Source organism: Fusarium mangiferae (assembly GCF_900044065.1).
Source record: "Fusarium mangiferae strain MRC7560 genome assembly, contig: FMAN_scaffold014, whole genome shotgun sequence".
Lineage (NCBI taxonomy): Eukaryota > Fungi > Ascomycota > Sordariomycetes > Hypocreales > Nectriaceae > Fusarium > Fusarium mangiferae.
This window is the reverse complement of record NW_024573934.1, coordinates 583,246-609,935: the sequence shown is the minus strand read 5'-3', so window position 1 is coordinate 609,935 and position 26,690 is coordinate 583,246. Positions and strand designations below refer to the sequence as shown.

At 47.1% G+C, this 26,690-nt stretch overlaps 12 protein-coding genes across 12 annotated transcripts; 7 read left to right on the top strand and 5 right to left on the bottom strand.

Annotated features, from left to right (window-relative positions):
* Nucleotides 1-557: 557 nt before the first annotated feature.
* On the top strand, nt 558-1,787 carry FMAN_15011 (uncharacterized protein; the record flags this gene model as incomplete). The annotated part of the gene is made up of 1 exon (XM_041822664.1): nt 558-1,787. The coding sequence occupies one exon, from the start codon at nt 558-560 to the stop codon at nt 1,785-1,787; it is 1,230 nt and encodes a 409-aa protein (XP_041688322.1).
* A 566-nt stretch (nt 1,788-2,353) lies between these two features.
* FMAN_15012 (uncharacterized protein) lies at nt 2,354-2,707 on the top strand (the record flags this gene model as incomplete). The annotated part of the gene is made up of 1 exon (XM_041822663.1): nt 2,354-2,707. One exon carries the CDS (start codon nt 2,354-2,356, stop codon nt 2,705-2,707), a length of 354 nt encoding a protein of 117 aa, XP_041688321.1.
* Nucleotides 2,708-3,217: 510 nt separating this feature from the next.
* Nucleotides 3,218-3,712, top strand: FMAN_15013 (uncharacterized protein; the record flags this gene model as incomplete). The annotated part of the gene is made up of 2 exons (XM_041822662.1): nt 3,218-3,478; nt 3,551-3,712. The coding sequence occupies 2 exons, from the start codon at nt 3,218-3,220 to the stop codon at nt 3,710-3,712; spliced, it is 423 nt and encodes a 140-aa protein (XP_041688320.1).
* A 430-nt stretch (nt 3,713-4,142) lies between these two features.
* Nucleotides 4,143-4,568, top strand: FMAN_15014 (uncharacterized protein; the record flags this gene model as incomplete). The annotated part of the gene is made up of 1 exon (XM_041822661.1): nt 4,143-4,568. The coding sequence occupies one exon, from the start codon at nt 4,143-4,145 to the stop codon at nt 4,566-4,568; it is 426 nt and encodes a 141-aa protein (XP_041688319.1).
* A 360-nt stretch (nt 4,569-4,928) lies between these two features.
* Nucleotides 4,929-7,259, bottom strand: FMAN_15015 (uncharacterized protein; the record flags this gene model as incomplete). Its single annotated transcript, XM_041822660.1, has 7 exons — nt 4,929-5,087; nt 5,155-5,449; nt 5,497-5,988; nt 6,043-6,371; nt 6,425-6,784; nt 6,836-6,951; nt 7,004-7,259. The coding sequence occupies 7 exons, from the start codon at nt 7,257-7,259 to the stop codon at nt 4,929-4,931; spliced, it is 2,007 nt and encodes a 668-aa protein (XP_041688318.1).
* Nucleotides 7,260-9,287: 2,028 nt separating this feature from the next.
* On the bottom strand, nt 9,288-12,266 carry FMAN_15016 (uncharacterized protein; the record flags this gene model as incomplete). The annotated part of the gene is made up of 1 exon (XM_041822659.1): nt 9,288-12,266. The coding sequence occupies one exon, from the start codon at nt 12,264-12,266 to the stop codon at nt 9,288-9,290; it is 2,979 nt and encodes a 992-aa protein (XP_041688317.1).
* A 2,633-nt stretch (nt 12,267-14,899) lies between these two features.
* FMAN_15017 (uncharacterized protein) lies at nt 14,900-15,946 on the top strand (the record flags this gene model as incomplete). Its single annotated transcript, XM_041822658.1, has 3 exons — nt 14,900-15,165; nt 15,212-15,417; nt 15,468-15,946. The coding sequence occupies 3 exons, from the start codon at nt 14,900-14,902 to the stop codon at nt 15,944-15,946; spliced, it is 951 nt and encodes a 316-aa protein (XP_041688316.1).
* Nucleotides 15,947-16,272: 326 nt separating this feature from the next.
* Nucleotides 16,273-17,103, top strand: FMAN_16212 (uncharacterized protein; the record flags this gene model as incomplete). The annotated part of the gene is made up of 1 exon (XM_041822657.1): nt 16,273-17,103. The coding sequence occupies one exon, from the start codon at nt 16,273-16,275 to the stop codon at nt 17,101-17,103; it is 831 nt and encodes a 276-aa protein (XP_041688315.1).
* A 500-nt stretch (nt 17,104-17,603) lies between these two features.
* On the bottom strand, nt 17,604-17,960 carry FMAN_15018 (uncharacterized protein; the record flags this gene model as incomplete). The annotated part of the gene is made up of 1 exon (XM_041822655.1): nt 17,604-17,960. The coding sequence occupies one exon, from the start codon at nt 17,958-17,960 to the stop codon at nt 17,604-17,606; it is 357 nt and encodes a 118-aa protein (XP_041688314.1).
* A 371-nt stretch (nt 17,961-18,331) lies between these two features.
* FMAN_15019 (uncharacterized protein) lies at nt 18,332-20,509 on the bottom strand (the record flags this gene model as incomplete). Its single annotated transcript, XM_041822654.1, has 3 exons — nt 18,332-19,872; nt 19,953-20,051; nt 20,143-20,509. 3 exons carry the CDS (start codon nt 20,507-20,509, stop codon nt 18,332-18,334), a joined length of 2,007 nt encoding a protein of 668 aa, XP_041688313.1.
* Nucleotides 20,510-22,447: 1,938 nt separating this feature from the next.
* FMAN_16211 (uncharacterized protein) lies at nt 22,448-22,791 on the top strand (the record flags this gene model as incomplete). The annotated part of the gene is made up of 2 exons (XM_041822653.1): nt 22,448-22,576; nt 22,633-22,791. The coding sequence occupies 2 exons, from the start codon at nt 22,448-22,450 to the stop codon at nt 22,789-22,791; spliced, it is 288 nt and encodes a 95-aa protein (XP_041688312.1).
* Nucleotides 22,792-23,327: 536 nt separating this feature from the next.
* FMAN_15020 (uncharacterized protein) lies at nt 23,328-25,879 on the bottom strand (the record flags this gene model as incomplete). The annotated part of the gene is made up of 3 exons (XM_041822652.1): nt 23,328-23,584; nt 23,744-24,348; nt 24,471-25,879. The coding sequence occupies 3 exons, from the start codon at nt 25,877-25,879 to the stop codon at nt 23,328-23,330; spliced, it is 2,271 nt and encodes a 756-aa protein (XP_041688311.1).
* Between the last annotated feature and the right edge of the window lie 811 nt (nt 25,880-26,690).

The following is a 26,690-nucleotide window of genomic DNA, read 5'->3' as shown; positions in this document are numbered from 1 at the left end:
AACCAGACTCTTTGGGACATGTAAATGTCAGGTCATCGAATTGGTGGCTTGCTCTGCGACTCAAACTAGAGCTTGTCTAAGCCAGATCCAATGAAGAGGCGATTTGAAGTATAAAGCTGCTGCATCTCGCCAATATTGCCGATATTCTGGGACCACTGATTGACATCGACTGGTAGAGCCTCTTCTTCCACAAAGCTACCTCCCGAGTCACCATAACTACCAATATTCCTGTTACTCGCCCAGTCCATACTGTGGCCGAGATCCTCGCGCAGGACAAGAGTTCTGTCTTCGCCCTCACCCCGTCACTCATCCATCTCTACGCAATCCTCGCTCCAGCCTGCCTCGTCGTCTGTGCAACCAACGGTTACGATGGAAGTGTCCTTACATCCCTTCAAGGTGTAACCGCATGGAAAGACCAGTTCGGTTCCCCTAAGGGCGCTCTTCTCGGCATCACCAGCGCTTCTTATCCGCTCGGTGCCATCATCTCGACTCCCTTTTCTGCTTACATCTCGGATCGATTCGGTCGTCGGCTTTCTATCATCATTGGGAGTTTCATAATGATAATTGGAGTCATTGTCCAATGTGCCAGCACAAACATCGAAACTTTCATCGGAGGACGTATCATCGTTGGCTTCGGTATCACACTTGCTCTCGCTGCTGCCCCAGTTCTTATCTCTGAGCTCGCCCATCCTCGACATCGAGTTCTCTTTGGCTCACTATACAATACGAGCTTCTACCTTGGTGCTCTTCTGGCCGGATGGGTAGCGTTTGGGAGTTATCGTATTCCTAGCGCTTGGGCATGGCGTCTTCCAACTCTTCTTCAAGCTGGGCCAGCCTGTATTCAAGTATGTTTCGTATTTTTCCTGGATGAGTCTCCTCGATGGTTGGCATATAAAGATCGAGGGGACGAGGCGTACAAGGTGTTGGTGAAGAATCATGGCGACGGTGACTGGGATAGTCCTCTTGTACAGGCTGAGTTCTGGGAGATGAACGAAACTCTAAAGGCTGAGCGTGAGATCGAAGGACAGGGCCTCGGGCTTTTCCTTGCTACACCCGCCAACCGGAAGCGACTCGTTATCCTCATCACACTCGCAGTCTTTGGCCAATGGTCCGGCAACGGCCTCGTATCATACTACCTCACCAAGATCTTGTCAAGTATCGGCATTGCAACCCAGCATGAACAGACTATGCTGAACGGAACCATAAGCACTGTCAATTATGCAACGGCGCTCTTCGCCGCTGTCTTATCCACCAAAGTCGGCCGTCGTTCTATGTTCGTTGGTGGTGGCATCGCAATGTTTCTCACATTCTCAGCACTCACTGCGAGTATTGCGATATACAACGAGACCGGCTCCAAGGCAGCAAGCAAGTCCGCGCTAGCGTTCATCTTTATCTACTACACTTCATTCAACATCTGCCTCAACCCGCTCTTGTTCTTGTATCCTACCGAGATTCTGCCTTTCAGGCTTCGAGCCATGGGACTGAGTATTCTGGTCTTCTCTACCAAAGCAGCTTCTTTCTTCAATCAATTTGTCAACCCTGTCGGTATGGATTCTCTGGGTTGGAAATATTATCTTGTTTACGTTGGTTGGCTGTTAGTCGAGATTGCTGTCTTCTGGTTTCTTTACCCGGAGACGAAGGGTTACACACTTGAAAGAATTCAGGAAGCGTTTGGAGAAGACGTCAAATTGGATGGGCCTGAGGAAAACGGTAAGATAATGGAGGTGAATGATGAAAACAGTGCCCACGTGGAGAAGGTGGCCCAATCCACGGTCAATGTTGCTTGATTACTGATAGGGAATGATACACGAGAGCGAGCCTTGGTAGTGATAAAAGAATAAGAGTTTGAGAAATTGTATGAAGAACTGTGATAAAGAATTGAAATTACTGTCGGGGCGGAGCAAATGCATAACATCGAACACGATCCCTTCAGTGACGTCGTAGTCTATCGGAGCAATGTGACTTGAGTCTTGATCACTTAGAGAAATCAGCGTGACCACTACTTCCCGTTGGGGAGCTTCTGGAACATTGTATGGCTACCTCGGGATGTTGTGAATGGAGGGGACCTGCCTAGGTGGTGAATCACGGTGATCTGGGCATAACCACCGGCAGCTCTTGCATCTAACGTATCACGACCACTCCTTGATCATTGAATCACTGGTACCAGGGCGTTTTCTTCCCTTGTTCATCAAAAGCCACCCTCATCTTGTCCAGTTCAAATTCACACAAAGTCACCGGTGGCCAGACGTCTCTCGCCTGCACTCAACAACAATCGAACACGCACACGCGCACGCGCACACGCATCGTCAACTTCATCGCACAAAAGCTACCACGAACAATCTCACCTACCAAAATGTCTGACGCTGCCAAAATGACCGACTTTACCAAAGACTCCGACCCTACCAAGTCAATGACCGTCCACTTCAAGCTGAAGAAGGGCAAGAACAAGCCCAAGAAGATCCTCCTGGAGGAGCTGCAAGAGCACTACGGAATGGAACAAGTTCAGTGCCATCACGACACCGAATCGAAGAGCCTCGCCATCATCGTCAAGAAGAACTGCGACACGGCCGAGATCATGAAGGAAGAGCTCTGGTCCAAGCTCAAGGAGACTGATGTCTTCAAGACTTGGGAGGGGGACAGAATCATCGTTGTGCACGTGGACAACCACTGCTCGTACCTCTTGGGGGACCCCTATCCAAACCAGTAGGCGCAGCAAATTTGCACCTCTGCATCATCGGTGTGCGGGAAGGATGAATGTTTTGGGACACGGAGGTGACGACGGAAAAGGAAGAAGTGTTACCCAAAGAACCAAAGGCGAAACAACGGGTTAGGAGCTTGTCGATCATCAATAGGAAAATCCTCCTTTTATCTTAACCTCAGAATTCCCTTAACTTGTGATTCATCCCTCATGTGATACTGAATTGCATGTGCATCGCCGCTCGTCGAGCAAATGGGTGGTTTCGACCCAAAGGTCTTGCGGATGCCGTAACATAATTGTCCTTACCCAAATCATTCATCCCGACGTGAATGAGCTACCATGGAAAGAGCACTGGAATCCATCTACCGAAATGAACGCGCCATGCTGGGATGTTTTCCTTCAAAGCTCACAGTGGGATCAGCAAGGGACACACGCACATCCCATCATATCAATAACTACACTGTCCTAAAACCTCATTGCTTCCTCAATCATTCCATATCATCATAATTCTCCCTCAACATGGGTCAACCAAAGTACCGCCAGATGATTGCACAGTTCAAACCGAAAGCTGGAGTGACGCCACAACGAGAACCAAAAGATGACCCCCTTGTATACAGATATGGCTCTCAAGGCCGTCAAGAGGTCAATATTACCAAAGGGTTGCTCACATACGTACTGGATATCGATTTCAGCACCGCAGAAAAGGCTGTGGGGAAGCTATGGAAAGTTCTTGACAAGATGCATGTTTTTGACGAGTGGGAGGCACATGCGGTTTTCGCCGTCAGACGAAAAGACCACGGTAGATGTGACTATTTTCTCATTCCTGGGCCACCGGAAAAAAGAACCTTGTAGCAGCCTATTCTCGAAGAGACTGAGGAGCGCTTGAACGAATTGTCAAATTACAGATACACCACTCTTGAGCTCTTCTACGGATACAAGACGAGGATTTCATTTGAAACGGGCACCTTTGAAGAGAAAGACACGGGTCCTACGAGCGGATTGTCGATAGCTTGACAAAGAATGTCTACTCAGATCACCTGGTTGTTTGGACTGTAACACAGGTAGTACAGCAGTATTGGTGATTAAATTGCTCCCACAAGACTCTCTCGCCTTTTCAATACCACTTTATAAGTGACCGAACTGATTGATTGTTTGGACAATCGGTTTCTTGAGTGTGACGTGAAATACACATTCTTTCTACAGTCAGTGACCCCCAGAATAATGTGATGAGCGTAGAGTCCACAGGCTGTGAACAGTACCTGATGTGATTAATGAATTTGCTCCTTCTCAAATCCTTTATCACGAGCCAATCTAGAAAGGAATCGGCTTTTCACAGTCGCATGCGCCTGGGTATATAAAAGGCCATGCTCATCTCAGGTCTTCCGCTCAGTCTCTGCAAAAACAATACTCAAACTCAACTACGCCTGAATATATAACATACAAGATGAACCGTATGGGCCACCACGTTTACGACAACGACCTTGTAATCATCTTCTGGTTCCATGCAAGGCAGCCTATAAACTCGTCGCAACGACGTCTTGCTCGCCGCGATCGCGTATTCGCCCCCATCCGAGAGCATTACGGCAGCTCTCTCCTGCCCATCACTTGGAGAGGATCAGATATCTACATCACGATAACCGACTGTGTAGCTGTTCGTGCAACACTACCGGAACTAATGTCCATCTTGGAGCGGATCCGCGTTTTCCAGTACTTTGAACTCTGTGGGATCATAGTTTTCGATCATGATAACGGGGAGTTAACTGAGAATATTCGGTACGATAGGGATGGGGTTGCGCGGCTTATTCGTCTTCATAATGAATTGCGCATGTACTGGGGGGTAAACCCTTTCGACTACATGATAACCGACTAAGCAGCAGGAACTAGATTTCTATGACAACATCACTTAATCCATACTTGAGTCGACTTTCATGAGTTAACTTGACTTACTTCATCAAATTTGCTTATATAGAGCCAAGTTAATCTTTTCAGACGCTCTCCGAAAACTCGCCGCCTCCTGATGTTCCCGCGTCACAAGCCGTTCTCCCTACTAAAGCTCCCTGTCAACAGTCACGTAGATGCAGCAAAATGTTTTGCAAAGAATGATCAAACACATGACAGTATACATAGTGTTAATTATGCGAAAAACTTCCGTTATCTATATACGAGAACGAAGACAGAGGGCTAGTGTCGTGAGGACGGTAATCCGCACTATCTAGAAGAGATGGCATAGCTAAGAGGAGTTTCTGATAATAGCCTCGATGACCTCGGGGTAAGTGTCATACTGCACATCACCTGCGCTGCGTGGCACTGGAGTCCGCTTGCGACTAATGCTGAGGTTGAAACTATGGTTCTTAGCCATGTGCCTGGGATCAAGGACCTCGCCAACGACCTGTTGATTGGAAAAGGAAGTCAGTTACTCAGACTCTCAACTTATTTACAGAGCAAGTTGCACTTACAGTCTGGACTCGCCACTTCAAATTCTTAATGAGGAATTGTTTCACGTCGTTTTCCTCCATACTGCTCAGCTTTCCAATCTGGACGTAGTCGAGGAGCATCGAAGTGATAGGAGTTGTACTGGTCACAAGCTGTCCTTGATTATCCTGGCGGGCGCAGTTCTCGCATACATCGGTCGGTGCGGCTAAGATATGTGATATACCTACAAAGCCAGGGAGTGATGACCAATCCTCACCGGTCTGTCCTTCAACGTCGCCGATGATGTAAAAGATGGTGTAAGACCCATTAGCAAACATTCTGAGAAGGTTAGCAAACGTCATAACATTGCAAAGGTGCAACCCTACCTCTCGACCACGATATCAATGTACCAATCATCTTCGTGCTGTGCGTTAGATGCCATTGCCGCCATGGCGGTTTCCTGTTGCATTTCATGTACTGGGAGACCAGGAGTCGTTACGAGATCTCCAGGTGATGTAACGGCTTCCCAATTAAATACTTGGGCGCTTCCAACTTGTATAGGTCGCATATTGTCCGGGGGTGTGCCTAAAACCCGCCTTGCAGTGGTTCGTCGAGCCCATTCATACTTCTTCCGGAAGTCTTCACGAACTGTGTCCCCTGTCTGTCCATCCGCCAATTCCGGATATGCGTAGCCAAAATCCGCGGTCTGCCTGGCTAGGTGGGAGTTCCAGTACTGCTTCTCCTTGTCCTCAGGGAACGATTTGCGGAACGGCGTCAGGTCCGCATCGCCCAGTGGCTGATCCTCTGGCTCAAGCTCATTGAACCAGTGCTCCTTGCCGTTAGCGGCCTGCCAGATGGCGAAAAGTCTGTCAATTTGGCTTGACTCTATTGTCAGCTACTGCAACGAATGCAACGTTCTCTGCTAGACCTACCAATGGTGCATCCAGAAGATCGGGTCAAACGCCGCCGTTGAAATGAAACTCATATGTCCGCTGCGGAAGCCTCCGATGTAGCCATGATATTTACCGTGAAAATCCTCGATCGATCCGGAAGCATTTTCGAGCGTTGATTCGGGTTGCTGCTTGGCCTTCGGAAGGACCGCGTTGGTTGAGAAGGTTCTGAAATTTCTGTAAACCTCGTCTTCGATCAAAGAGAGGCAGAGACGAATCTCGTCCTCACGGATTGAATTCAGCTTATCGTTCATGCTTTGCGTAGCTTTTTCATCAGAACCCCCGTGCCGGATTGTTTTTTTAACGTTCGCCTGTGCAAGGTATATGAGTAACAGGCGATTCCTTCTAGGATAGTGATACTCACGAGTTGAGTCGGAAACCTCACGCTGGGGATGATCTTGTTGAATTGTTCACTATTGAAGTTGAACTGGAAGAAGGGGTTGGGCATCGAAATAAGCTCGTTATCTGGAAGACGCTTGACCATGACCTGGGGCATTGTGAAGATTTGCGGAGCACCCCAGTCAAAAGGAGCGGTTGTAGTGCCATCTTTGGGGTTTGTGACTCCTGGGAAGGTAGTCTTGGCTTTATCTCGGGGACGGTAGTAGTCCCAATAAGGGATGCGAAACTTCTGCGCAGCATCGAGATACTTCTTCTTCTGTTCTTCTGGGATGTCCGACTCAGAGAATCGTTTGGCGACGTTGGCTACTTGACGAAACAGGGTTTGCTATCCAGGGCGATCAGTGTGAATAGAGATTTTGCATACATTTTGACCTACCTCCATCATTGCCAAGTACGGGCGGTGCCAGGTTCCAAAGTTCGGCAGAGAATGGGTACAATAGTATCCCTGATCCCCCTCACCATCCCAAGGACTCATAGGTAGTCCATGAATGCCTAAGAAGGGTCAGCTATGCAGGTTATACACTGGACTAGACAGGGTACCAACCAGTGAGTTGGAACCAGGACATTTTCAAGTCCATCGACTTCCCATCTTCGAATGAATAGTCTTCAGGGGTAGGCCAAGGCAGGTTCTTAATGCCTTGGAGTTCCATCAAGGCGATAAGGTAGAGATTGAACGTATCGGGCTGCTCGGTCAACATGACGTCGATGTCAACACGTTGTGCTACACCAAAGCCAGCAAGGCCGAGTACAACACCCGCCTTATGGGCTTTCTCCAGCTGATCCATGTTCGAGCTGCTCATGGCGGCTATGATTTGTAGGTAGAGGTTCTTGGGCTTGTTGGTGACTTCTTGTTGTGGTTTGGAAAGTCCTTACACCCAGCAGGAGACAGAAGAGCTCTTTTATAGATGTTTCCTGACCATGCCAAGTGTTTTGGACAGGTCGGGGTTCAGGTACTCGTATAGAACGGCTTGACATCTGAGGTCTTGTGCAAACTTGCCTCGGCTTCTCACCATTCCTCTCATGCCGGCTTGTCGTAAAGCACATACAATCAATCCTCTTGGATCTTTTCCGCGTCCATAGCCTTCCTGTGGACCCACTTAGGTTATGCAATGTGCTGTTTCTGGCATTAGGTGAGAGTCTAGAGCCCAGAAGGCGTCTGCCAATGCCAGCTGAGCCTTGAACCCCGGTCATTTTCTTTGGTTTGCCAGCAAATCTGGAGACTCTCTACTGGGCTCAAGGAAAGTCTTGTCACAGTTTTCAGCTAAGCGCCACCCCCGCTTTCCTGCGCTTCGGCTGGTTGATTCAACACCGCCCTTGTGGCTATGTGATAGTTGGCCAACACACGCCTTGGAACGTGATAAATCGTGTTTCAGCGCTAGCCAATAGTCTAGCACAGTCCTCGCCTATACGATGTGATCACAGCCCGCCGCTGTCTCGGCAATATATCAAGTAAGCATAGGCGGCTGTAGATAGTGAGAATGCCAAAGGCCCCGATGCTATGCCTAGAGCATCCTCACATTGGTGGAAACAAGTACTATGCCCATATGCAACTAGACAGTTTATTACTGTGGCTGGCTGAGGGAACAAAGCTAGAACACCTGCAAGCGAAAGGCAGGTTTGAGCAGTGACAAACTTCTAATCAGAATTTTATAACGAATAAGAGCTTATTTCTTGGTTGTAACAAAATTGAATGGGGTTGAACAATAGCATGGAACCATTCAGCTTTCACAGGTGCAGTCATATTGCTTAGTAAGATGTGTAAGAGGGCTGGTTAAATCCACCAGATGAACCCAGAAGTCTAACTCAACGATGCGAACCTTGTGTCAGGTCATGGTTGCATTGTCACTTGACGGAGAAGATGTCCCGGAATATGTGATAGCGCATGCATATGTTCCGGATTATGAAGTAGGACCCTATTGAGGCTGGTTGAAATGCTGGGAGATAATGCAGAGGCCTTAACTTCGTGATGTTGTTTTGAGATAGGCTAGTGAATTGATGATGCACGTTCGGGGGCGGTGAGGAACTATTAAGTTTGTATGAATGTGATCACTCTGCTGTCACACTCTTTGACGAATTAGAAGACTGTATCACATAACCGATGGCCTTGGCAGTCATACTGGCGGCGTTAATTGACCTATCGACATTGGTATTGATATCTTGCATCAATAGTTCAACGGAGCGTTCACCTAAACTGAGTCTAAATCCCAAGTCTAGACTGGGCTGCGAGCGGGGTATCGCCAATGTTTCAGTTGCGGACCGCCAAAGGAATACTAATTAGTGGGCCGAGCCTAGCCTCCGGGGGAACTCAGCTGCTCTAAATCAAGCCACAAACGGCCAATTTTGCTAATCGTGGACAGTGAAGGATGCAAATGAGCTAAAATAAGACATTATGCACACGCTGGAGGTCTAAAATGGAATGTCCGTATGCGCCGGTCGTATGTGATGCAGCCTGAACGTCGTGCGTGGCATGACAATGCCAGAGGTCAAGTGTCTGTCTGACAAGGTGGTCAATGGTCATAGACAGAGACAATTCCTGGTACACTCGAAAAACATTCATCAATGTCTAAACTGAGGTTCCCTCCGGCTTATGTGCCACCTTTTCACATCTGCAGCGGCTAGAGTAACCATGGCAGACCCGACAGGATTCTGGGATCCATTGTTGAAACAAATGGCTGTATATTATCCTGTTGACATAGTTTGGGACGTCTCTACTATGTATACGCTTACTATGTTGGATGTGAAAATAGATGCAGTCCAATATCATAATGAAAAGCTGTTCGCTAATATTGTTATAACTCAAAATCATCATGAAACATCGTCACAATCGCTTACATCGACTTTACACTAATTTTACATAACAAACGCCCCTCGTCTTTTGACGCCTCACCCAGCGGGAGGACCCTATATCCCTCCCTAAGATTCTCTACCTTGGCAGCGCCCGAAATGATCGGCATAGAACGTCCGCTGGACATGGTCTTGACTGACCAGTACAGGAATGTGAGATCAGGATAATTCGTCTCCACCGACATCTCCAGGTTCTCATCAAAAGCTACATCTGAGTCCTGCAAAAGCACAGGTGCTGTCCGTGCTTTCTTGCTCGTTGTATCGGGTGTCAACAGCTTCATCTTGACATGGACCGGGCCGTTCCCTGCTGATATCTTCAAGCCCTGCGCCATAAGAACATCAACTTCGAGCTGTATCTGTGCTGGTTGCGGCGAAGCTTTCAGCACATATCCTAAGCTTCCATGGAACATTGCCTGATTCAGGCTCATGTAGAAATCATCGGTCTGGCAGTTCAGAGCGGCCATCTGAACCCCATGTCTCCAACATTGAAGGGGATCGAAGTTGGATGAGTCGACCCTGTTCGGATCTGGATACACGCGAACGAGATGCTGTGTTCCTGCTAATTGCAGCGAACAGTTGTCTTTGGTGTGTTTCTTGAAGTTTCGCTCAGAGACAGAGTAGATGAAGTTCCTATGCGTGTCGAACTCTGCGTCTTTAGGTAGCCGTCTGCTCGCTCCATATACTGCAAGACTCTGTAGCGAGTCGCCTGGCAGATCTTGGTCGTCGTCTTTCTCGATATCTTCCCCAGGCTCGTCCAGGTTCAGGTATTCAGGTGGAAGTGGCTCCTGAAGTGGCTCTGGATCTCGAGCTACCTTGACCTTCAGGAGAATCTTTCCGCGAAGCTGATTAGGAGATGGCAGTTCTTGTGATGATGCATCAAGTGGTTCCACTAACAGGCTGTACCTGAATATCTCCAACATGGTACGTGCCATGATATCCCTCTGCGCTGGGTTACAGTGAACTTCCAGCGATAGCCACAAGGGCAAATCAGAAGCAGAGAAGGCATAATTGTAGATGGTCTCTATGACAGACCGAAAGCTGATAGACGTTGTCAAACTGTATCCGTGCTTGACAATCGGCTGCCCGTCTCGCCCATCCCAGCAATCCACCTCCACAGATCGACAACCTTGTGAAAGCGTTGAGATGTAGCCTTTAAGCTTGGAGCGGGCGGCGACTTGGCGGCCGCGCAGGTACGTGTTATGAGAAGAGGAGATGAAGTATTCGTTGATAGGACAGTCGAGATTATGGTGTCGAGGGGCGCTGCGGATAGCTAAATTTTCGTTCGAGAATAGGTGAGAAATTAGGTTTCTAGAGATGTCGGAAATGGGTGCGATTTCCTCCTTGGAGCTGCCCGAACCGATGAGCGTACTGGAAGAGTCGCTGAAAACGGCCGGATTCTTCTCAATTTCGGCTCTCCCATCTCTCCCTTTCAAGTCTTCCAAAAACTTTGTTAGTGCTTTTTGAGATGTTGGACCAATCAGTAGATTGTTTGTTTCGCGCTTTAGGATCATCTCCAACAGGAGCTGATTGAAGTCGGATGACGCTCGAGTATGACTGTTTGGATCGCGAGTCTTGACTGACTCCGACTTCTGAAGCCCTTCAATATCTGTTTGAGCGCGCTGGATAGGTCTAGGGACTTCTCGAACAGGTACACTTCTTTCGGCGTCCGACATCGTTACGGCTCTGCCGTACATGATAAGATGCGCCATGTCGAGAACCGCAGGTAGAAGAAAGATGCATGTAAGGACAGCAACATGCCCGCAAAGAATGATATAGGCGACAAGCATCCTGCCTGAATGACTAGCGAGTCCGGGTACAAAGCCAATGTGAAGTGCGAACAAGGCCAGCCTCGAGACAGACAAAATGCCGGCAAGTGAAATGAAGCATGCAAATCTTGTCCAAAACGTCATTGCTAGCAGTTGAACAAGCTCACATCCCAACAGAACACCAAGCTGAACAGAAGTGTATGTCTGCAATCCGCCAATGACACTTCCTCGTAAAAACATCAAGGAGAACAACACCAAAGCGTAGTATTGTCGCCCGGATTCTGGGTCTTTGTTCAGCCGGCCTGGGCTTTGGATGACCAGCGATCCCATCTCGGAGTCCCTTGTCCAACTCCACCAGAAGCCTGCTAATAACACAATCAAGATTAGGATTGCCATAGCGGAGTTTCGATATCCAAAGATCTGGTCGTCGAGGAATTGGTAGGTTGCCCATGCACTGATCGGTAGCATGAAACAGCTGAGGAAAAGCCGGACAACAGCCCAGTACCTATCCCTGAGCTGCGCTCCAATAGTTTTCCAGGTAAAGTTTGAGGGGGAGTCGCGAGTACTCAGCCTGAAGTTAATGTATGATGATAAGTAGAGAAAGAAAAAGATAATGAGTGATAGGGCGAAAGTATTCATCCAACTCTGAGGTTTCACTGGTGAGCCCGTCATCTGGGTAAGTAGTTCCAAACCTGGCGCTCCCGTGATGGTTCCATTGTGTTCATAAATGCCGTCGTTCACGCCGGCTCGTGCATAAGGTGAGGAGGCTTCTACAGGACCCGCCGGAAGCATCAGGGTAGACCAGCTACAGAGGCCGACAAGAGGTTGGAAGAAGCCAGGGTATTGAAGGCTGAGGGCGCCTGAGAAGAAGATAAACTGAATATAAGCTAAGAGATTGATAGCGCGTGTGATACGGCCATTCTTCGAGGTTAAGGAGCTTGTGGTTTGTTGGGCCGGCCAACATGCAATGATACAGGTAAAGGCAAAGGTGCTGATGGGGAGCCAGAGACTGAGAAGGCGGATGGGCTCCCGGACAGCGGGAGTGAGGGTCGCTCGAATACAGGAGAGTGATTCGTTGTCTTTTGAAGCAATCTCAAAGGTTGTTCGGAAAGTATCGAGAAAAGCCGATCGTTTAAAGGAGGATGCGATGGTGAAATGAGCTCTCGGGCCGAGCCATTCGGAAGCGTAGCAAGACATGTTGACGATCTCTCCTGAGATTTGTTTAGGGTCTCCTCCATAGTCAATGACCGTAAATCTTGGCCTGACATCTCCGATATCAATCTCGCAGGCATTCCGATCCGCCTGCCCAGCGATAACATCAAACCGCCACTGAAACCCATCCCTCCCCTGCTCAACCGCCGCGCGAAAACTCTCCGGAATGAGCGAGTTATTCGTAATCATATCAGCGCAGTCTTGAAACTGCACATAAGCAGCCTGACAGCTTGCTGCCAAGAGCGTGAAAGGAGTGACTCTTGACAGCTTCATTGCTATCTCGATTCGGCCATGGCGGGATGTGAGAGATCAAATTGGGCTGCAGGTGGATCTTTTCCTGCATACTGGCTTTTCTCCCTCTTTTCTTTTCTGGAGGGAGAACACTAATGACTAATCTCGTGGGGACTATTAATAGCTGAAACGGCCAAGAAGTGCCTAGTGGTGTTTATTTTAGGGCGGGCATACGAGATGGTCCACTTCGGAACATGCCATTGTTGTCTTGACCGATGTTTGGATGGTAATGTAGCCTTAGAAATGTCTAAATTCGCATCTTGGATTCCGGCAACAGAGTTTTCCTCGGCATGGAGCTCTTTGTTGGTCGTCTATCGAGTCTATTTCGATGGCTAAGAACCTCATAGCCGAAGATGTCAAGGGTATCCTTGCAGAGGTCGAACCAAGCTATGCCAAAATCGCTTTAGTGCTTCTGTCATTAGTAGTGGCATGATGTCATTTATTACCCTGGAGAAGACGAAATTCAACACTGTTCCCTTTTCTGCGAGGGAAGTTGGATGGTCGGGATTGGGTGCCGATGTCCCTTTGACAGTCTTGTAGAATTATTTCATATCGACCGATCCTCAATTTGGCCAATCCTTATTTCAGTGTAATTGGTTACCTGTCTGATGAGTTCTTCAACCCATCCCGTCATTGTCTTTTGAATCCTTCGTTTTATATAAATCACATCTTCCATTCATCATTCGTAACCACCAGAACTTAGTATTTAGACTGCCATTTACGAAGTGAGGGTCCGACAGTTGAATTTCGGGCCAATTGCCCGCATCAAACGATCTCAGCGACCTTTACTCTAAGCTCGGCTGGCTGCTAAAGGCTAATAGCTGGGCCTAACTGTTAGCTAAGTTACGTGGCACTGTAGGATATCCCGAAGTGTTTGAACGTTGGTTGGTGATGCTGGTAGTCCTAATGTCACCTTGAACACTTATTTTGCGCCTCAATGTGATATAAAAGCCTCGAAAATCTTCAACATACTTACCCATTCATTATCTTCTTTTTAAATTCGATGGTTTCGAGACTGAAGTTCGTCACCAATAGTCTATCACTCAGCCACTTGCCTTCAGGTAAGCATCTATTTTCTGATGATATGGGAAGTACCCTGGTAATGGTACCTTAAATATTTATAACCATAATGCACGATATTCAGATCTTCCAGCGCACGCATGGCCGGTCTCACCCGACATTAGTAGCTACTTCTACTTTCTACTGGCTATAACAATATAATTGAGAACGATGGGCAACCGCTGCATGGATTGCAGTGACTTGAAGGATCTTTTAGTTGGATTATATACCAGGCAGAATATTTTAAAGGCTAGATCCACGACCTCAAACGCTTACAACTTTGCTCGAAGCCAGAACATGAGGCTATCATACTCATCAGAATTCATCCTAGCTTTTCAGCCAAAAGCAAGATCCTAGGCAACAGTGAGGGTGACGAGTATTTTGCCTGTATGTGTTTTTTTGGTGTTCTTTACCTTTGTGGCCTTGAGGCTGAAGCCTCTTTTTGACCCCTCAACCCTATCACAGAATTCATCACAGCAATAATCTACGGATCTCGTGCTCGTGTATCATGTTGTTGTCTTATCATAAACCCAAGTGATTCCTGATCAGACAATGGAGGTTTCATGCAGTCAGCTTACATAGGTTGTTAAATCCTTGGATAGAGATATGGCTGTCCTCATTCAGATGTATGCGGACCATCATTGATCCGAGTGTAATGAGTGAAACTGCCCTTTCAATTGTTACGAGAAGATATGTCTTACTAGATCGTGTAGACAATGCTTTAATGCTAGATCAAATCACAGATTCGTTAGTGGGCTTGAACTCGACCGATAACGAATAACTTCAGCATTGGCTCTTTTGACGGAACTAGGCAGTTGCAGCATGCATGGATAATACCCGGAAGGCCTTAATTCATGTTAGTGCAAATGACATCGCCTATGAAGTCCTTCAATCTGTTCTGTGCTATCCTGTCTGATAATCTGCTCTAGTCGGACGCGATTCTCGTTTGAGTCTCATCGTAACAGCGTATCTCTTTTAGTCAATAGTTTATGCTTGATCAGCACTACTTGTGGCATGTTTGAGCCTATGGGAGAACGGATAGTGCTTAGAAAGCAGGCTTTTTGATAAGCGCTTGCTTACGCATCGTTTGTGATGGTTGGTGATTTGATGATGGCATCGGATCTGGTGCGGGGCTGTTGACTACGCCGCTGATGTCGTCAACCATGAAGATATAAAGAAACACAAGAGCTCCAGAGATAATTTGCCGAACTCTTTCCCATTGACCCTAAAGCATCCTGTGCGCTTTTCAATCACGAAGAATACTCGAAATGGACACTTATCTTGACCCAATCAACCGCAAGTTTGCGGATGCGGCCGCTGAAGGCCCACCACTTTACACTAAGACTTATCAGGAAGCGCGCGACATTTTGGAAGGCATCCAGAGCTACAAGACTGCATCGGACATTAAGACTGAGGAGGTCAAAGTTCCAGTCAATGGTGAAGATGTTACTACTGTCATCTTCCGTCCTGCCAATGCACAGGGCACGCTGAACATGATCTTTTATACGCACGGCGGTGGATGGATTCTCGGAAGGTCGGTTACCCACCAGCGATTGGCGAAGACGTGCTGACGGGTGCAGTCCCGCGGTGCATGGGGCTTTGATGGAGGACTTTGCACGCCAAACTGGTGCCGCGGTCGTCTTTCCCTACTACACCCCAGCTCCCGAAGCTCAGTACCCCGTTCAGTTTGAGCAGGTGTACGGAGTACTTGACCATTTCGTAAACAACGGTGATAAGTATAACCTCAAAGTTGACCGCTTTGGTCTCGCCGGTGACAGTGTTGGAGGTGAACACACTCATCTCTATCCTTTAAAGGGCTATCTGACTCGTTCCCAGGACATATGGCCATCGCAATGACTCAACTCGCTGAAAGCCGTAACCTACCTTCCAAGATCGGCCAGGTCGTCTTGCTATATCCCGTCACAGACACCCACAGCAAGTCTGAGACCTACAAGACATACAAAGACGGACCCTATCTCTCCGAAAAGACCATGGACTGGATGATTCCCGCATTTCTCCCAAATGAAGACGACAGAAAGCTGCCATTGACCTCGCCCCTTCAGTTTGCCCCGGACGAGGTTCTTGCCAAGTTTCCACCGACAACTATCTTCGTTTCCGGTGCAGATCCGCTAATCGGGGAGGGCGAAGCGTTTGGCCATCGTCTGCAGCAGCTCGGAGTTGATGCCGCAGTTATTAAGGCGGATGGACAGGTTCATGATTTTGCGATGTTGGCACCTATTCGCGTTTCTCCTACAGCCCGAGCTGTGGTTGAGCTTGCGTCTTCAAAGTTGCTCAAAGCATTCTCAAAGAACTGATAGTTCCAGAGATTTCCCTAACGTAGTTTCATAGAGACATATTGTCGTTGGAAAAGAGCTGTTGTACCAGATGGATCTCGATATAATGAACTCAATTGATTGACGAAGTGATATGAGGATATGCCATCACCATTTTGACCACTAGGAAACTTCTCAAGCATTCAATCGCTAATTACGCCCGATTCACACCCAACCAGGGTGACGCAGAGCGTGTCGGAACTCTAGTTAATCCGTGCTTTTCGTAGTACAACTCCTTCTCCGCATCTCTGCTCCGTATCAAAACCTTATACGCGAATCAATATAAATCATTTACTCCTTGTTGAAGGATGGGAATGTCATCCACGGCAATTTTTATCAGGAGTCGAGTTGACGTTCTTATGAAGACTGATCACTCGGTTCTCTACATTGACAAAGCTGAGCCAGGTATTGTTTTAAAAGCTGAAACAATATGGATAGATGGTACACCCTACGGTCCGCCATTGATGGCAGAAGAAACCGGTCATGAACTCACTCGTGAGCACGACATTTATAAAGCTATATCCCCCTATCCTTACATAACGAAATGCTTTGGTATTTCTCATAATGATAACGGCCTTGCTATTGCACTCAAGCTGGAGCGAGCGACTAAGGGCAATCTCCGTCACATCATCGAGGAAACTGCAGAACCGCCTTCAATGCATCGCCGAATTGAAATGGCTACCATTCTTGCCGAGAGTATTACGTACCTGCATTCCAGAGGAATTATATGGGGAGACATCTCTACCAGAAACGTCCTCGTTTTCAGTGACGATACCCTGAAGATATGCGACTTCACCAGTTCTGATCTCGGCCAGGCTTACCCCGAGTTCGGTCCCCATACATACGAGCTTGAATACTGCCCAGCTCTACCAGAGGAACAAGTCAGTGAGCTTTCCATTATGGAACGAGAGCTGTATGCTCTTGGATCTGTGATCTACGAGATTACGGAATGGAAATTCCCATATGCAGGCATCGATGGCGATATTTGGGACATTGTCGAAGCAGGTATTATACCTGTCATTGGGATTGAGAATACTGCTGGAGGAATAATCTATCGATGCTGGAAGTTTGGATATGATTCTGCGAGTGCTGTACTGGGTGATCTAACAGCCCTTGTGAAGCAGGTGCCAAAGAAATGATTGGAATCATATGGCAATAGGGCTGAAACTGAAGAGTTTGGTATTCATTATCTCTAACATTGCTGTGGAAATTCGCATGAGAATTTCAGATTTGGTTGGTTTTGAACACGTTTGGCAGAGAAAGACATTGTAAACTTTTCTGACAGGTTAAGTTTGGCGACCGTTCCTAACCCAGCGGGTTTTTGAATGCTATCCTTCGTTATATTGTATTTACTTTGACGGGATTGCAATACAACCTCTGAATTCAACGTAGGCATCCTGATACCGCCGAGTTGCTTCCGCAATATACAAAGACAGGGTATCCAACATTTTCTGCAACAGGAAGGCCATAATGTTAGATATATGTGAGGGTCAATTTGAGTTGCCCCATTTTATTCTTATCTTGGTGTTTGAACCACAGTTACATTCTATACTAGGCTATCATACACGTAATCCTAGTATAGCCCATTCCTCATTCAAAGCCACTCTGTCACTCTCTTGTCCTCTCAGTATTTCTCATCTCACTTGCGGTTCGAGCAGTAACGACTCTTGCTGCAGTTGGTGCATTCCTGCATCCGGCCACTGCCATTGTGCCAATGAGTGACAAACTTGTCTCCGCTTGTCTCGAACACAAAGTTGTCGGTAGGGTCGAAATAGGCGTTCATCTTGATGTCCTCCAAGGCATCATACGCCTCATTTCGTGTAGAGTCATAGTACTTGTCCTTCATGTAAATCTCAACGTTCATAGTCGAGCCGCTGATGGATGCAGACTTGAAGCGATCGCCGAACTTGTCCTCGACAGGCTTGAACGATGGTCGGTCGTATGTCACGCCGGACTTCTGTTCGAAGCGGCACAAAAGATAGTGAGAGTAGGACATTTTGATAGAAGAAGTTTCTTAGGTAAGTTTGGGTATATTTAGTTGAGTAATTGGTATTGAGTTGAGATCGAGTTGTTTATGTTTGAAAAGTTGGAAAGGAGAAAGCCTTGAGTATGGTGGCTTTTATAGTCAAACGGGTTGGGTGATTCAGTGACTACACCCAAATGACAGGCAGTTACTTTGATGTCGCACTGGGCGATTGAATCTTCTGGATGGACAATCTATAGCCCAAAAATAGTGAATCAGCGATAAAGAATGGCAGTGGTTGACTGTCTAGGAAGCATCATGAGTATTGCGGGTATCTTCAAGCTCCAGTGAATATTTCGAGGTCTACAGATGCTAATCACGGCTCAACATCTGTGTGATGCTATCTATACACGTCCTTCACTACCAGTATTGATCCTCCGCCTCTTAAACACAGGCTCACCATCCGTTCTCACATTACCGCCGCCAAGGTCATTGTTCGCCGCCACCGCACTGAGCAAAAGCTTAGTGTATGCTGCGGCCACAGCAGCAGCATAGTTCTGCCAGATCTTGTTCTTTTGGGCATCACTGTAGTCACATATCCCTCGTATCACAAGGCAATCTGCCCTGTTCATTACCCCAGCAGCTTCCATCTCGAAACATAGCACCCCATACTTGCGAGATAGCCGATCTCGCAGGGTTGCGTCTTTGACCACGCGATTTCCTGATGCTACAAGGCCATAGTGAATCATAGGCTCTGCCGTTAATCGTGGGAGGCGTTGCTCAAGATGGGTACAGTCAGGTTTGCACGTCCTGCGAGTACAAGCGGCGTGGGAGAGCACGTCGAGTTCTTGACCTGGGTTACCATATGCTGGGAGTGAGTCGACTATGCTAGTAAGATGTGGGTTCAGTGCATCGAGTTCAATGTCTGGATCCGACCGGATCTTGCTGGTAGCATTGGCCAGGGTCCGAGGCGGTCGTTGCAAAACGTCTGTCACCTCAAACTCACACCCATCATTCTCCTTACCGAGATCATACTGAATGACACCTGGGAAAGTCTGGGTAGGCAAGCCTACTATCACATCGCCGAGTCGAATACCATTGTCCTCAGAGGGCGCGCCACCGGCAATGCCAACAAGTAGACAGAACTGTATAGACGTGAAGCTGCGCATCATATCAGACACTGCTGATGCGGCTGCGTTTGTTCCGTATTCTCCAGGTGGAAGTGATGTTGCTACTACCATATTTCGAGCCATTTCCCCAAGTGCATACTGATTGTTATCGCCGATTGCTCTCGGGGGATACTGGTGTCTCTGGTTAAACAGAGCTGGTACTGCCTTCAGCTCGACCGCTAACGCGCAAAGGATTCCAAAAGTGTATTCGCTTCGGGAACAGATATTTCTTACGCTCGGCGACGCTGTGTTTGACTTCCTCAGTGACAATGGTGAACGTGATATACTCGAGCTCGGTATTGGCGAGGCATGACTCTCAGATGAGGATGCCCCTACGCTTTCACCAACTCCACTGTCCTTATCTGTCTTGTCTAACACATAACTCACAACAATCTCTTGTTTTGATTGTCGTTGTGTAGGAGGACCGGTATCACCCCACGTCCAGGAGAAGCCCGGGCTGTGTCCAAAAACAGCTGCACCGCCGAGTTTGATGGGGCCCTTATTCGGACACAATGTGTGAGATAGTGCAGACGGGAATGCCACCGAACCAGTCCATGTGGCATTCCCGTCTGCACTATGTCCTGCATCATCGCCACACTGACATTTCCCTGAGATGTTAACCGCGTTATGCCATATCAGATTATCACTCAGTCGAGCATGGTCGGATTCGGAACTGCGATGGTCTCTAACGACATCCTGTATATCCGAAATGGAGCATGCGATCAGGTATCGGTGTCTCGGTAGTTGATACCAGTAGTCACAAAGGGCTGGTCCGGCTGGTCAAATAAGTTCCCCAAAGCCAATACCTGCTGGGTTACGGCCTGGAGATCCCCTGTCAAGTCAACCCATCCCTTACCAGCAGGCTCAAGAGTGATTAATCGCGGATGTAACGGATCCCGGTTCGCGCTGAGGTCCTCGAAGTCCCAGCCCTCGAGATCCTTTCGAGGCATTCCCTCTAGGCTCCCGGTATGTCGCCTGGTAATATGTCTGATGATCGAGCATCTTCTCGAGTAGGTTGTAGTATTGATCGATTCTGTCTCTCAAACCAATGAAACCATTTCTTTCTGGGTAAAGCTTGAGAGCCAAGCTTTTGGGATTGATGAGTACGTCAATTGCGGAATCGGTAGTGAAGGGCTTCGTTGACTCTTGTAGATCACCTGCTTCGAAGACAAAGGCCGATTGGAGTTTATTAGTGCTGTCATATGCTAATGAGGCTCTATCGACATGTGACAGAGCGCTAGTGCCGTTGGTAAGCCAGCTGCGTTTGTCGGCCTCGTCCCAGAGGAGAACGAATTGCGAGGAAATCCATTTGAGTCGAGGGATATTGCCATTGCAAGCGACATGCACTGGCGTGTCCTTGATACCGAATTCGAAGCTGTGGCCTCCTGTGATCATAGGTCCCAAAGTTATCATGGTGCTAGCAATAGCACATTCGGGGTGTGACTTAGGTAGCTCTGAATGCCTAACATGGTACGGAGATTGCGACGATCCTTGGTTCTTTAGTAACTGGATTCATAAGTACTCTAAGAAAAAGCCTCACCGGAATAGGACCTTGCCTCAGAACACCATCCGAGAACCTGGCGGTGAGCTGTCAGATCTGGGGTCCCAGCAAGGGTGTACCGGTTCAGATTATCGTCGAGATAAGATACGACTTCTATCTTCATTATAGATCGACTGTCAATAAACCACCTCTTTGAACTGTTTTGTGGGCACCAGCATTGTCGAGACGCCCTTCATGTATACCTTGCCGTTACATTAATAAGTTGCAGATTTAAGACATCAGAGATCATTTTCTACAGGCAGGCCATAGCATTAAGCATTTATTAAATAGTCCTAAAGCATTCCCGATCCTAGAGAAACAAATAATAGACATGCCGCCTAGTATCGCTTTCTAAATGTGAAAATAATATTCTGCCTTTAATACTAACTATAACATGTCGAAGGAAGGATTCTTACTGAAAATGTCTATAAAATTACAGCAGATTAAGGGTATTATAGACGTTTTGGCTTGAAGTTCTTGCCGTTCTTTATATCAGTCTTTTAGTACTTAGCGGGCTTGGTAGTTCCCCACATAAGACAGGAAGTGGAGTGTCTGCTATTGGCCTAATGCGTATTAGTGAATCCTTCCAAAACCTCGTATTGCTGCATGTCGAGGCTTGTACTCTTGAGTCCGAGATGTCAAGTCCGAGAAATTAAGTTTAAGGATTTACACCCCTGAGTCCGTGCCACCCAGCCCGTGAATTTACTTTTAAGTTACTCTTTATATGCTTAATTTTCATTTTCCTGCTAATATTTTTGAAGCTATTATAGCAACTAGGGGCACAAGCTGGCAGGGTTTTACGGTAGGTATATTTTATATTTTAATACTTTAGTTTATTATTACCCTAAGACCGGTGCCATAGATAGCCCTTTAGCTTATACCGAGCTTAAGTATTTATAATAGTCCCTTTCCTGCTTAGCTTTGTGTTTCCTAAATCTTCCTGCATTTCGGTCTCTGTGCCCTATACGAGCTGCAGGCTGTCTTACATCTCTATGTACTTGACTTCATTATTAGTCAATATGCCTGCAGGAATTTATTTTCCCTGTCTTTATCTAACCGCAATCATCAACAAACGATGGCACATAGACAAGCACACAGTTATTTAATGCCTCAATACTACGGACATAACATCACTCAGCGTCTAAGCGTTTCTAGTGGCAACTTCTTACCTCCGTTTAGTCCTAAGGCTAGGTGCGAGCGTGGCGCAGCGTGCGAGGATTAGAGAAAACTCTTTCGGCACTTGAGTTTCGGCGCTGTCTAGAACAGCCTGGTGCTGCCGCGCAACTAGAGTGACGGTTTGCAGGGTTATAATACAACTTTCAAAGCATCTACTCGGTCAATCATCCTTCTTGGTTGATGCCTCCCAAGAGTTTGTCAATTTTAGAGTTACTTACTACTTAGAATACGCCCGCATTAATCACTCAGAGCATAGCTTGGCACCAAAAATAATCCTTGCCTACAATCCTTCCGACGGGGACTTACCATGATGGACCTGCCTATTCGGGCCGCTTGCCGATCCGCAGGACCATTGCTCATGCTTACAGTTCTAGACTTGGAGATCATCGACTGGCTAATGCGCATACGAGTCTCGCAGGCGGGCGTCGGATGAATAGGCTGTAAGAGATGCTACGTTGCATAGGTAGATACATTATGTTATGTTCTAGTCGTCGGAAAACATATAAAGCACCTCCCCAGCACACTTCAACATCATCTCCTCGCCATTTACTATTCAAAAGCAATATCTGACCATAGTCGAGAGCGCCCGATTGGTTTATCTTCTATCTCGACTATCAATCCTCAAATCATTCACTATGGTTAAACTCAATCTCGCAACCCTAGTCCTTGCAATTGCTACCGGTGCTCTTGCAATTCCATCATCTCTCTTTGAACGAGATGACACGACTTGCAGAGACGACCTACCTGAAAATACGCTAGCTAACGTATGTATCGAAAGCTCTACCAATATGCTTTAGCGATATGACTGACCTCCAAGTAGGTCCAGGAGGCCGTTGAATGCATCAACTACCTTGCTAGTCTCAACCAGGGTTGTACGGCCGGAGTCTCGGGCGTCTCCTTCTGCAGGCGTGGAAATACCCAGATAACGGGCTTAGCCGTAGGACTCCTCGCACACCAGACAGCTACCTCCTCTTGGTAAGTCTATGTTATCGTTAGGTAATCTATAAAGTGCAATATCTCTAATTCGCCTAATAGTAAGAATGTCGCTCGGGGCGCAGGATTAATTATGGATAGGTGCTCTAGAGGCGATGGGAAGGTGAGAGGTGCAAACCCTGCTTGGGGTAATGGCCACCTCCTAGTTGATATCCGCCGTGTTTAGTGGCGCTGAAATATCAGCGCAGCGAAAATGCTGAAATTTCTCAATATAGTGCTTCCCTTAAATCTAAATACTTAAATATAACCTATTTTAAAATCTTTTATATATTAAAACCATAAAATAATAATTATAATTATAATTATAATAACATAATAAGCTTTATATAAATAAGTATAAGTATTATTATAGTTATTTATAATCTTTATAGCTTAATAGCTTAAAATATAAATACTATAATAGCTATACTACTAATATAAATAAGTAGTTACCTTGGATATTTTTTATTTTATAAATATTATTAAAAAAAGAGATTTACTGTCAGGTCATTAAATACTCTATGCCAGCATTAGCCGTTAGGCTTATCTGGTGGTTCCAAGAGCTGCTCTAGCTCGAAACCGATTACACAGACCACAGCTTGTGGCATTTCCAGATTCCGATTCATGGATCTGATAGAGGGAGTGCAGTAGGCCAGTCCTTTTAGATGTGGCAAACTTCTCAAAGCAGCTCTCAGCCAGGCAAGCTGCTCTCCAGTCTCTAGCTGCGGACCCATTTGCCTGCACCATGACATTCGACCCGTTTATCCAGACCCCTAGTCTTGTATTATCTGGCAAGCGGCCTTGTAACGTGTTAGATAGGGCTATCTAAGAACGGAATGCTAGAGGTGAGACAGTATCTTATACTCATTTGTATGTACCCCTTCCGGTCGCAGTAAGTCGCGTATAAGCCGCAGGATCATGTCACCTGTAGTAGGCCAGGTCTGCTCAAGGAATTGAGCACAGTTTGAAGCTTGTGCATCGGAAGGAGATCCAGTCAGAGTAATCACTGCTGTAAGTACCTCGTCCGAAGTACTCTTGCGAGTCAAAGAACTCAAGAATATCCCAGTCCAGGTTGAATAGCACGCTACAACTCTCAGAGGATACGCTTCTGCTGATCTTCTGAGGGGATGGGACTGAAGATAATACCTGATCTCGGATTAGTTGAATGGCCGTTGGTTCTTCCAGAACAGAATTCATATTCCTTTGGAGCTGGGTCATTAACCAGGAGTAAGCTTCGGTACCGGGGGCGAAGTCTCGATACGCCGCAACCCAGATGTCAGCCTCTTCATATTCATCCTCTTCCTCCGTCTCCAGTAACTCAAGGTTGTCCAGGCCCTCTACAATCAAAGTTTGCTCCCTATCTTCGCTTTGCTCCCAGAGAGCCATAACCTCATTCGGACTCATACCGTGAGGCTGACCTTGGATTTCTCTCAGCTCAACCTCCGCCTGGCTAGGGTAGATGACGTCCATTGGCTCAACCTCAACGGGGGTAGGGCATGCGATCTCCTGAGGCTCCATTTCTCTCTGGCTAAGATATATGTCTAGAAAGGCTTCGGTAATCCCACTGTAAAGAAGTGTTAACCAGGTCGCTCGGACTTCAATTAGAAGTGGTGAGTCCTAGCCCTCTATGGAAGCTTTTCTAATACGTGAGAATAGAAAGAAGGGCTTCTGTAGCCTTTTGCTCACCTTCTGTGCCTATGAACAAAAGCCATCACATCCTGATGCATTTGAGTAGTTGCGCAGTACCCAATCTTCAAAGCGAAAACCTTGAGCAGGCGTGGTAGCGTAGCGGATATACTAACTCGATGATCTTGACCCGAATCAACAGCTTGAAAGCTCATTTTATTGTATAGGTCTTTAGCCAGCTCCTGTATGTACAGCTGCTTTCTGGAGAACGTGGTACTTGAGACATCGGAGTATTCAGTGGCAGAGTCGTCAATGGTAGGGTGATCTAGGCCTTGTAACGACTGATCAACAGCTGGGCCATCATTCGTGTTCTTGTTGATGTGATCCATTAGCGATGCAGACGCATATGCCGAGTCCGTAAAACCTGAAGGCGCAATTGGCGCAGGTGATGTTGGTGATTTGCTTTGCATAGCCTCAGTATCGATATCATTGAAGTCTTCTCGAAAGTCGGCCAGGAGTCGAACTATATCGGAATCCGTTTTGTGCGCACATAGCAACTCTATACTTCTCTTAGCCCGTACAAAGTTCCCCTTTGCAGCTGTGGTCAACGCAGATCTAATTTGAAGCTCCAGAGTAGGGTCTGCGATCGTCAACTCCCCATGGTTCAGAAGTCGAGATGTTTCCGAGTCAATATAAGATGAGACATCGGGGTTGTCAGTCGGAATATCGATAGAGTGAAGGTTGGTCCATCCAATGCCAGTCAGGACTCCTGGTCTTGTTGAGAGACATATTGATAGAGAGCATTGGGTTTGAAGACATTGCAGTACCCCAATCACCTTGGTTCGCTCAGACTCTTGACACTTATTAAGCCCATCAAGGACTAAGTATGTCATGCCGGCTGCTTCTAGAGCAATCCGTAAGTCGGACGCTATATCCACAGTAATATCTAGAATGGTGGACAAGACTCCGAGACCTTTTGATACGTGTGAGGCACGTGATGTGAGCACTAAGCGTTTTAGTACTTGGTGATATATGGCGCCAAGAATAACTAGAGCCTGTAGGGAATTAACTTCATCCTGTAGGTAAAAGAAAAAGACAATTTGAGCGTTTTCAAGCTGTCTCCGATCCACATTATCGACCATATTGGCAAGTATGACTGACTTTCCTGCTCCTGCATTGCCTGAGTAGAGCAGTGTAGAAGAGCTACTACAGTCAATGAAGCGATCGTAGCTAGGCTCAAAGAGAAACAGAGAAGTGCTCCCAATCGTTCTTATACTTTTCCATGTGGCCATGTAGTCATGCTTTAGCTGTATTTTAAGTGTTTGAAGATACTCGACGTGCTTCTCCAAATCTAGCTCTCGTTTGGCAGAATTCGTTGGGTCTCTAGCATAGCTACCATTATACGTGGGGTCACTGGGGCGATGTTGTCGTTTGAGGATCGCAGTCTCTGGTCGATTGAAATTGTGCATCTCTCGAGAGCTAACTTATAACGCTTCAGTGTAGAGTCCGCAGAGAAGGATATCGTTTCTGGATAGCCACGCCTTGGCTGTAAAAGGAACAGGTAGTGGCATATACGGATGACCTTGGAGTAGTAATCATAAAGGCTCCAACGAAGTTCCTCGGGGGGTGAGTTAAGGAAACCTATTCTCACATCAAAGGGTAATGAGCCACAGGACCCCATAAATAATTCCAATTTGGCTTCGATCCAACAAGGTGTCAGAGCAAGTCTCTACATACATGATCAGATCTTTGAGTACATATCCGTAGAAGGGGCATACCGTAAACGTTAGGCGCATAAGCAGCCAGACACTGCCAGTTCGCCATGACAGAAATTTGTCAGGCGTATCTTCTTGAAGTGAAGCGAACTCCTGTACAGCTTTCAAGAAATTGATCATGCGCGATAGATACCGCCGTACATTGCTTGCCTGATTCCGTGCTGCAACCTCATGGATTTCAACGATAGCTGCGATGACGTCAGCGTCCTTAGGAGACGAGAAATTCTCTTTCTGTGCTCTAAATGAACGTTTCTGTTCCTCGGAGACATCTGAAGCAAATTCCGAGACAGCTTGGCCAAGTCCAATCGCTCGGCTCTGTGGATTGAGCCATGATGCGCTGGCCACAATCGCACCTCAATCAATCGCAAAGCAATTATCCTTACTGAGGTTGTCAGGATTGTATCCAAAGTCAGGACTACAGAGTAAGCTATAGCGAGTTAAGTAAAAGGGGGAACGCTGGGTGAGCGATAGGAAGCGGGGCATGACCAGGGTTTTGAAAGTGAGG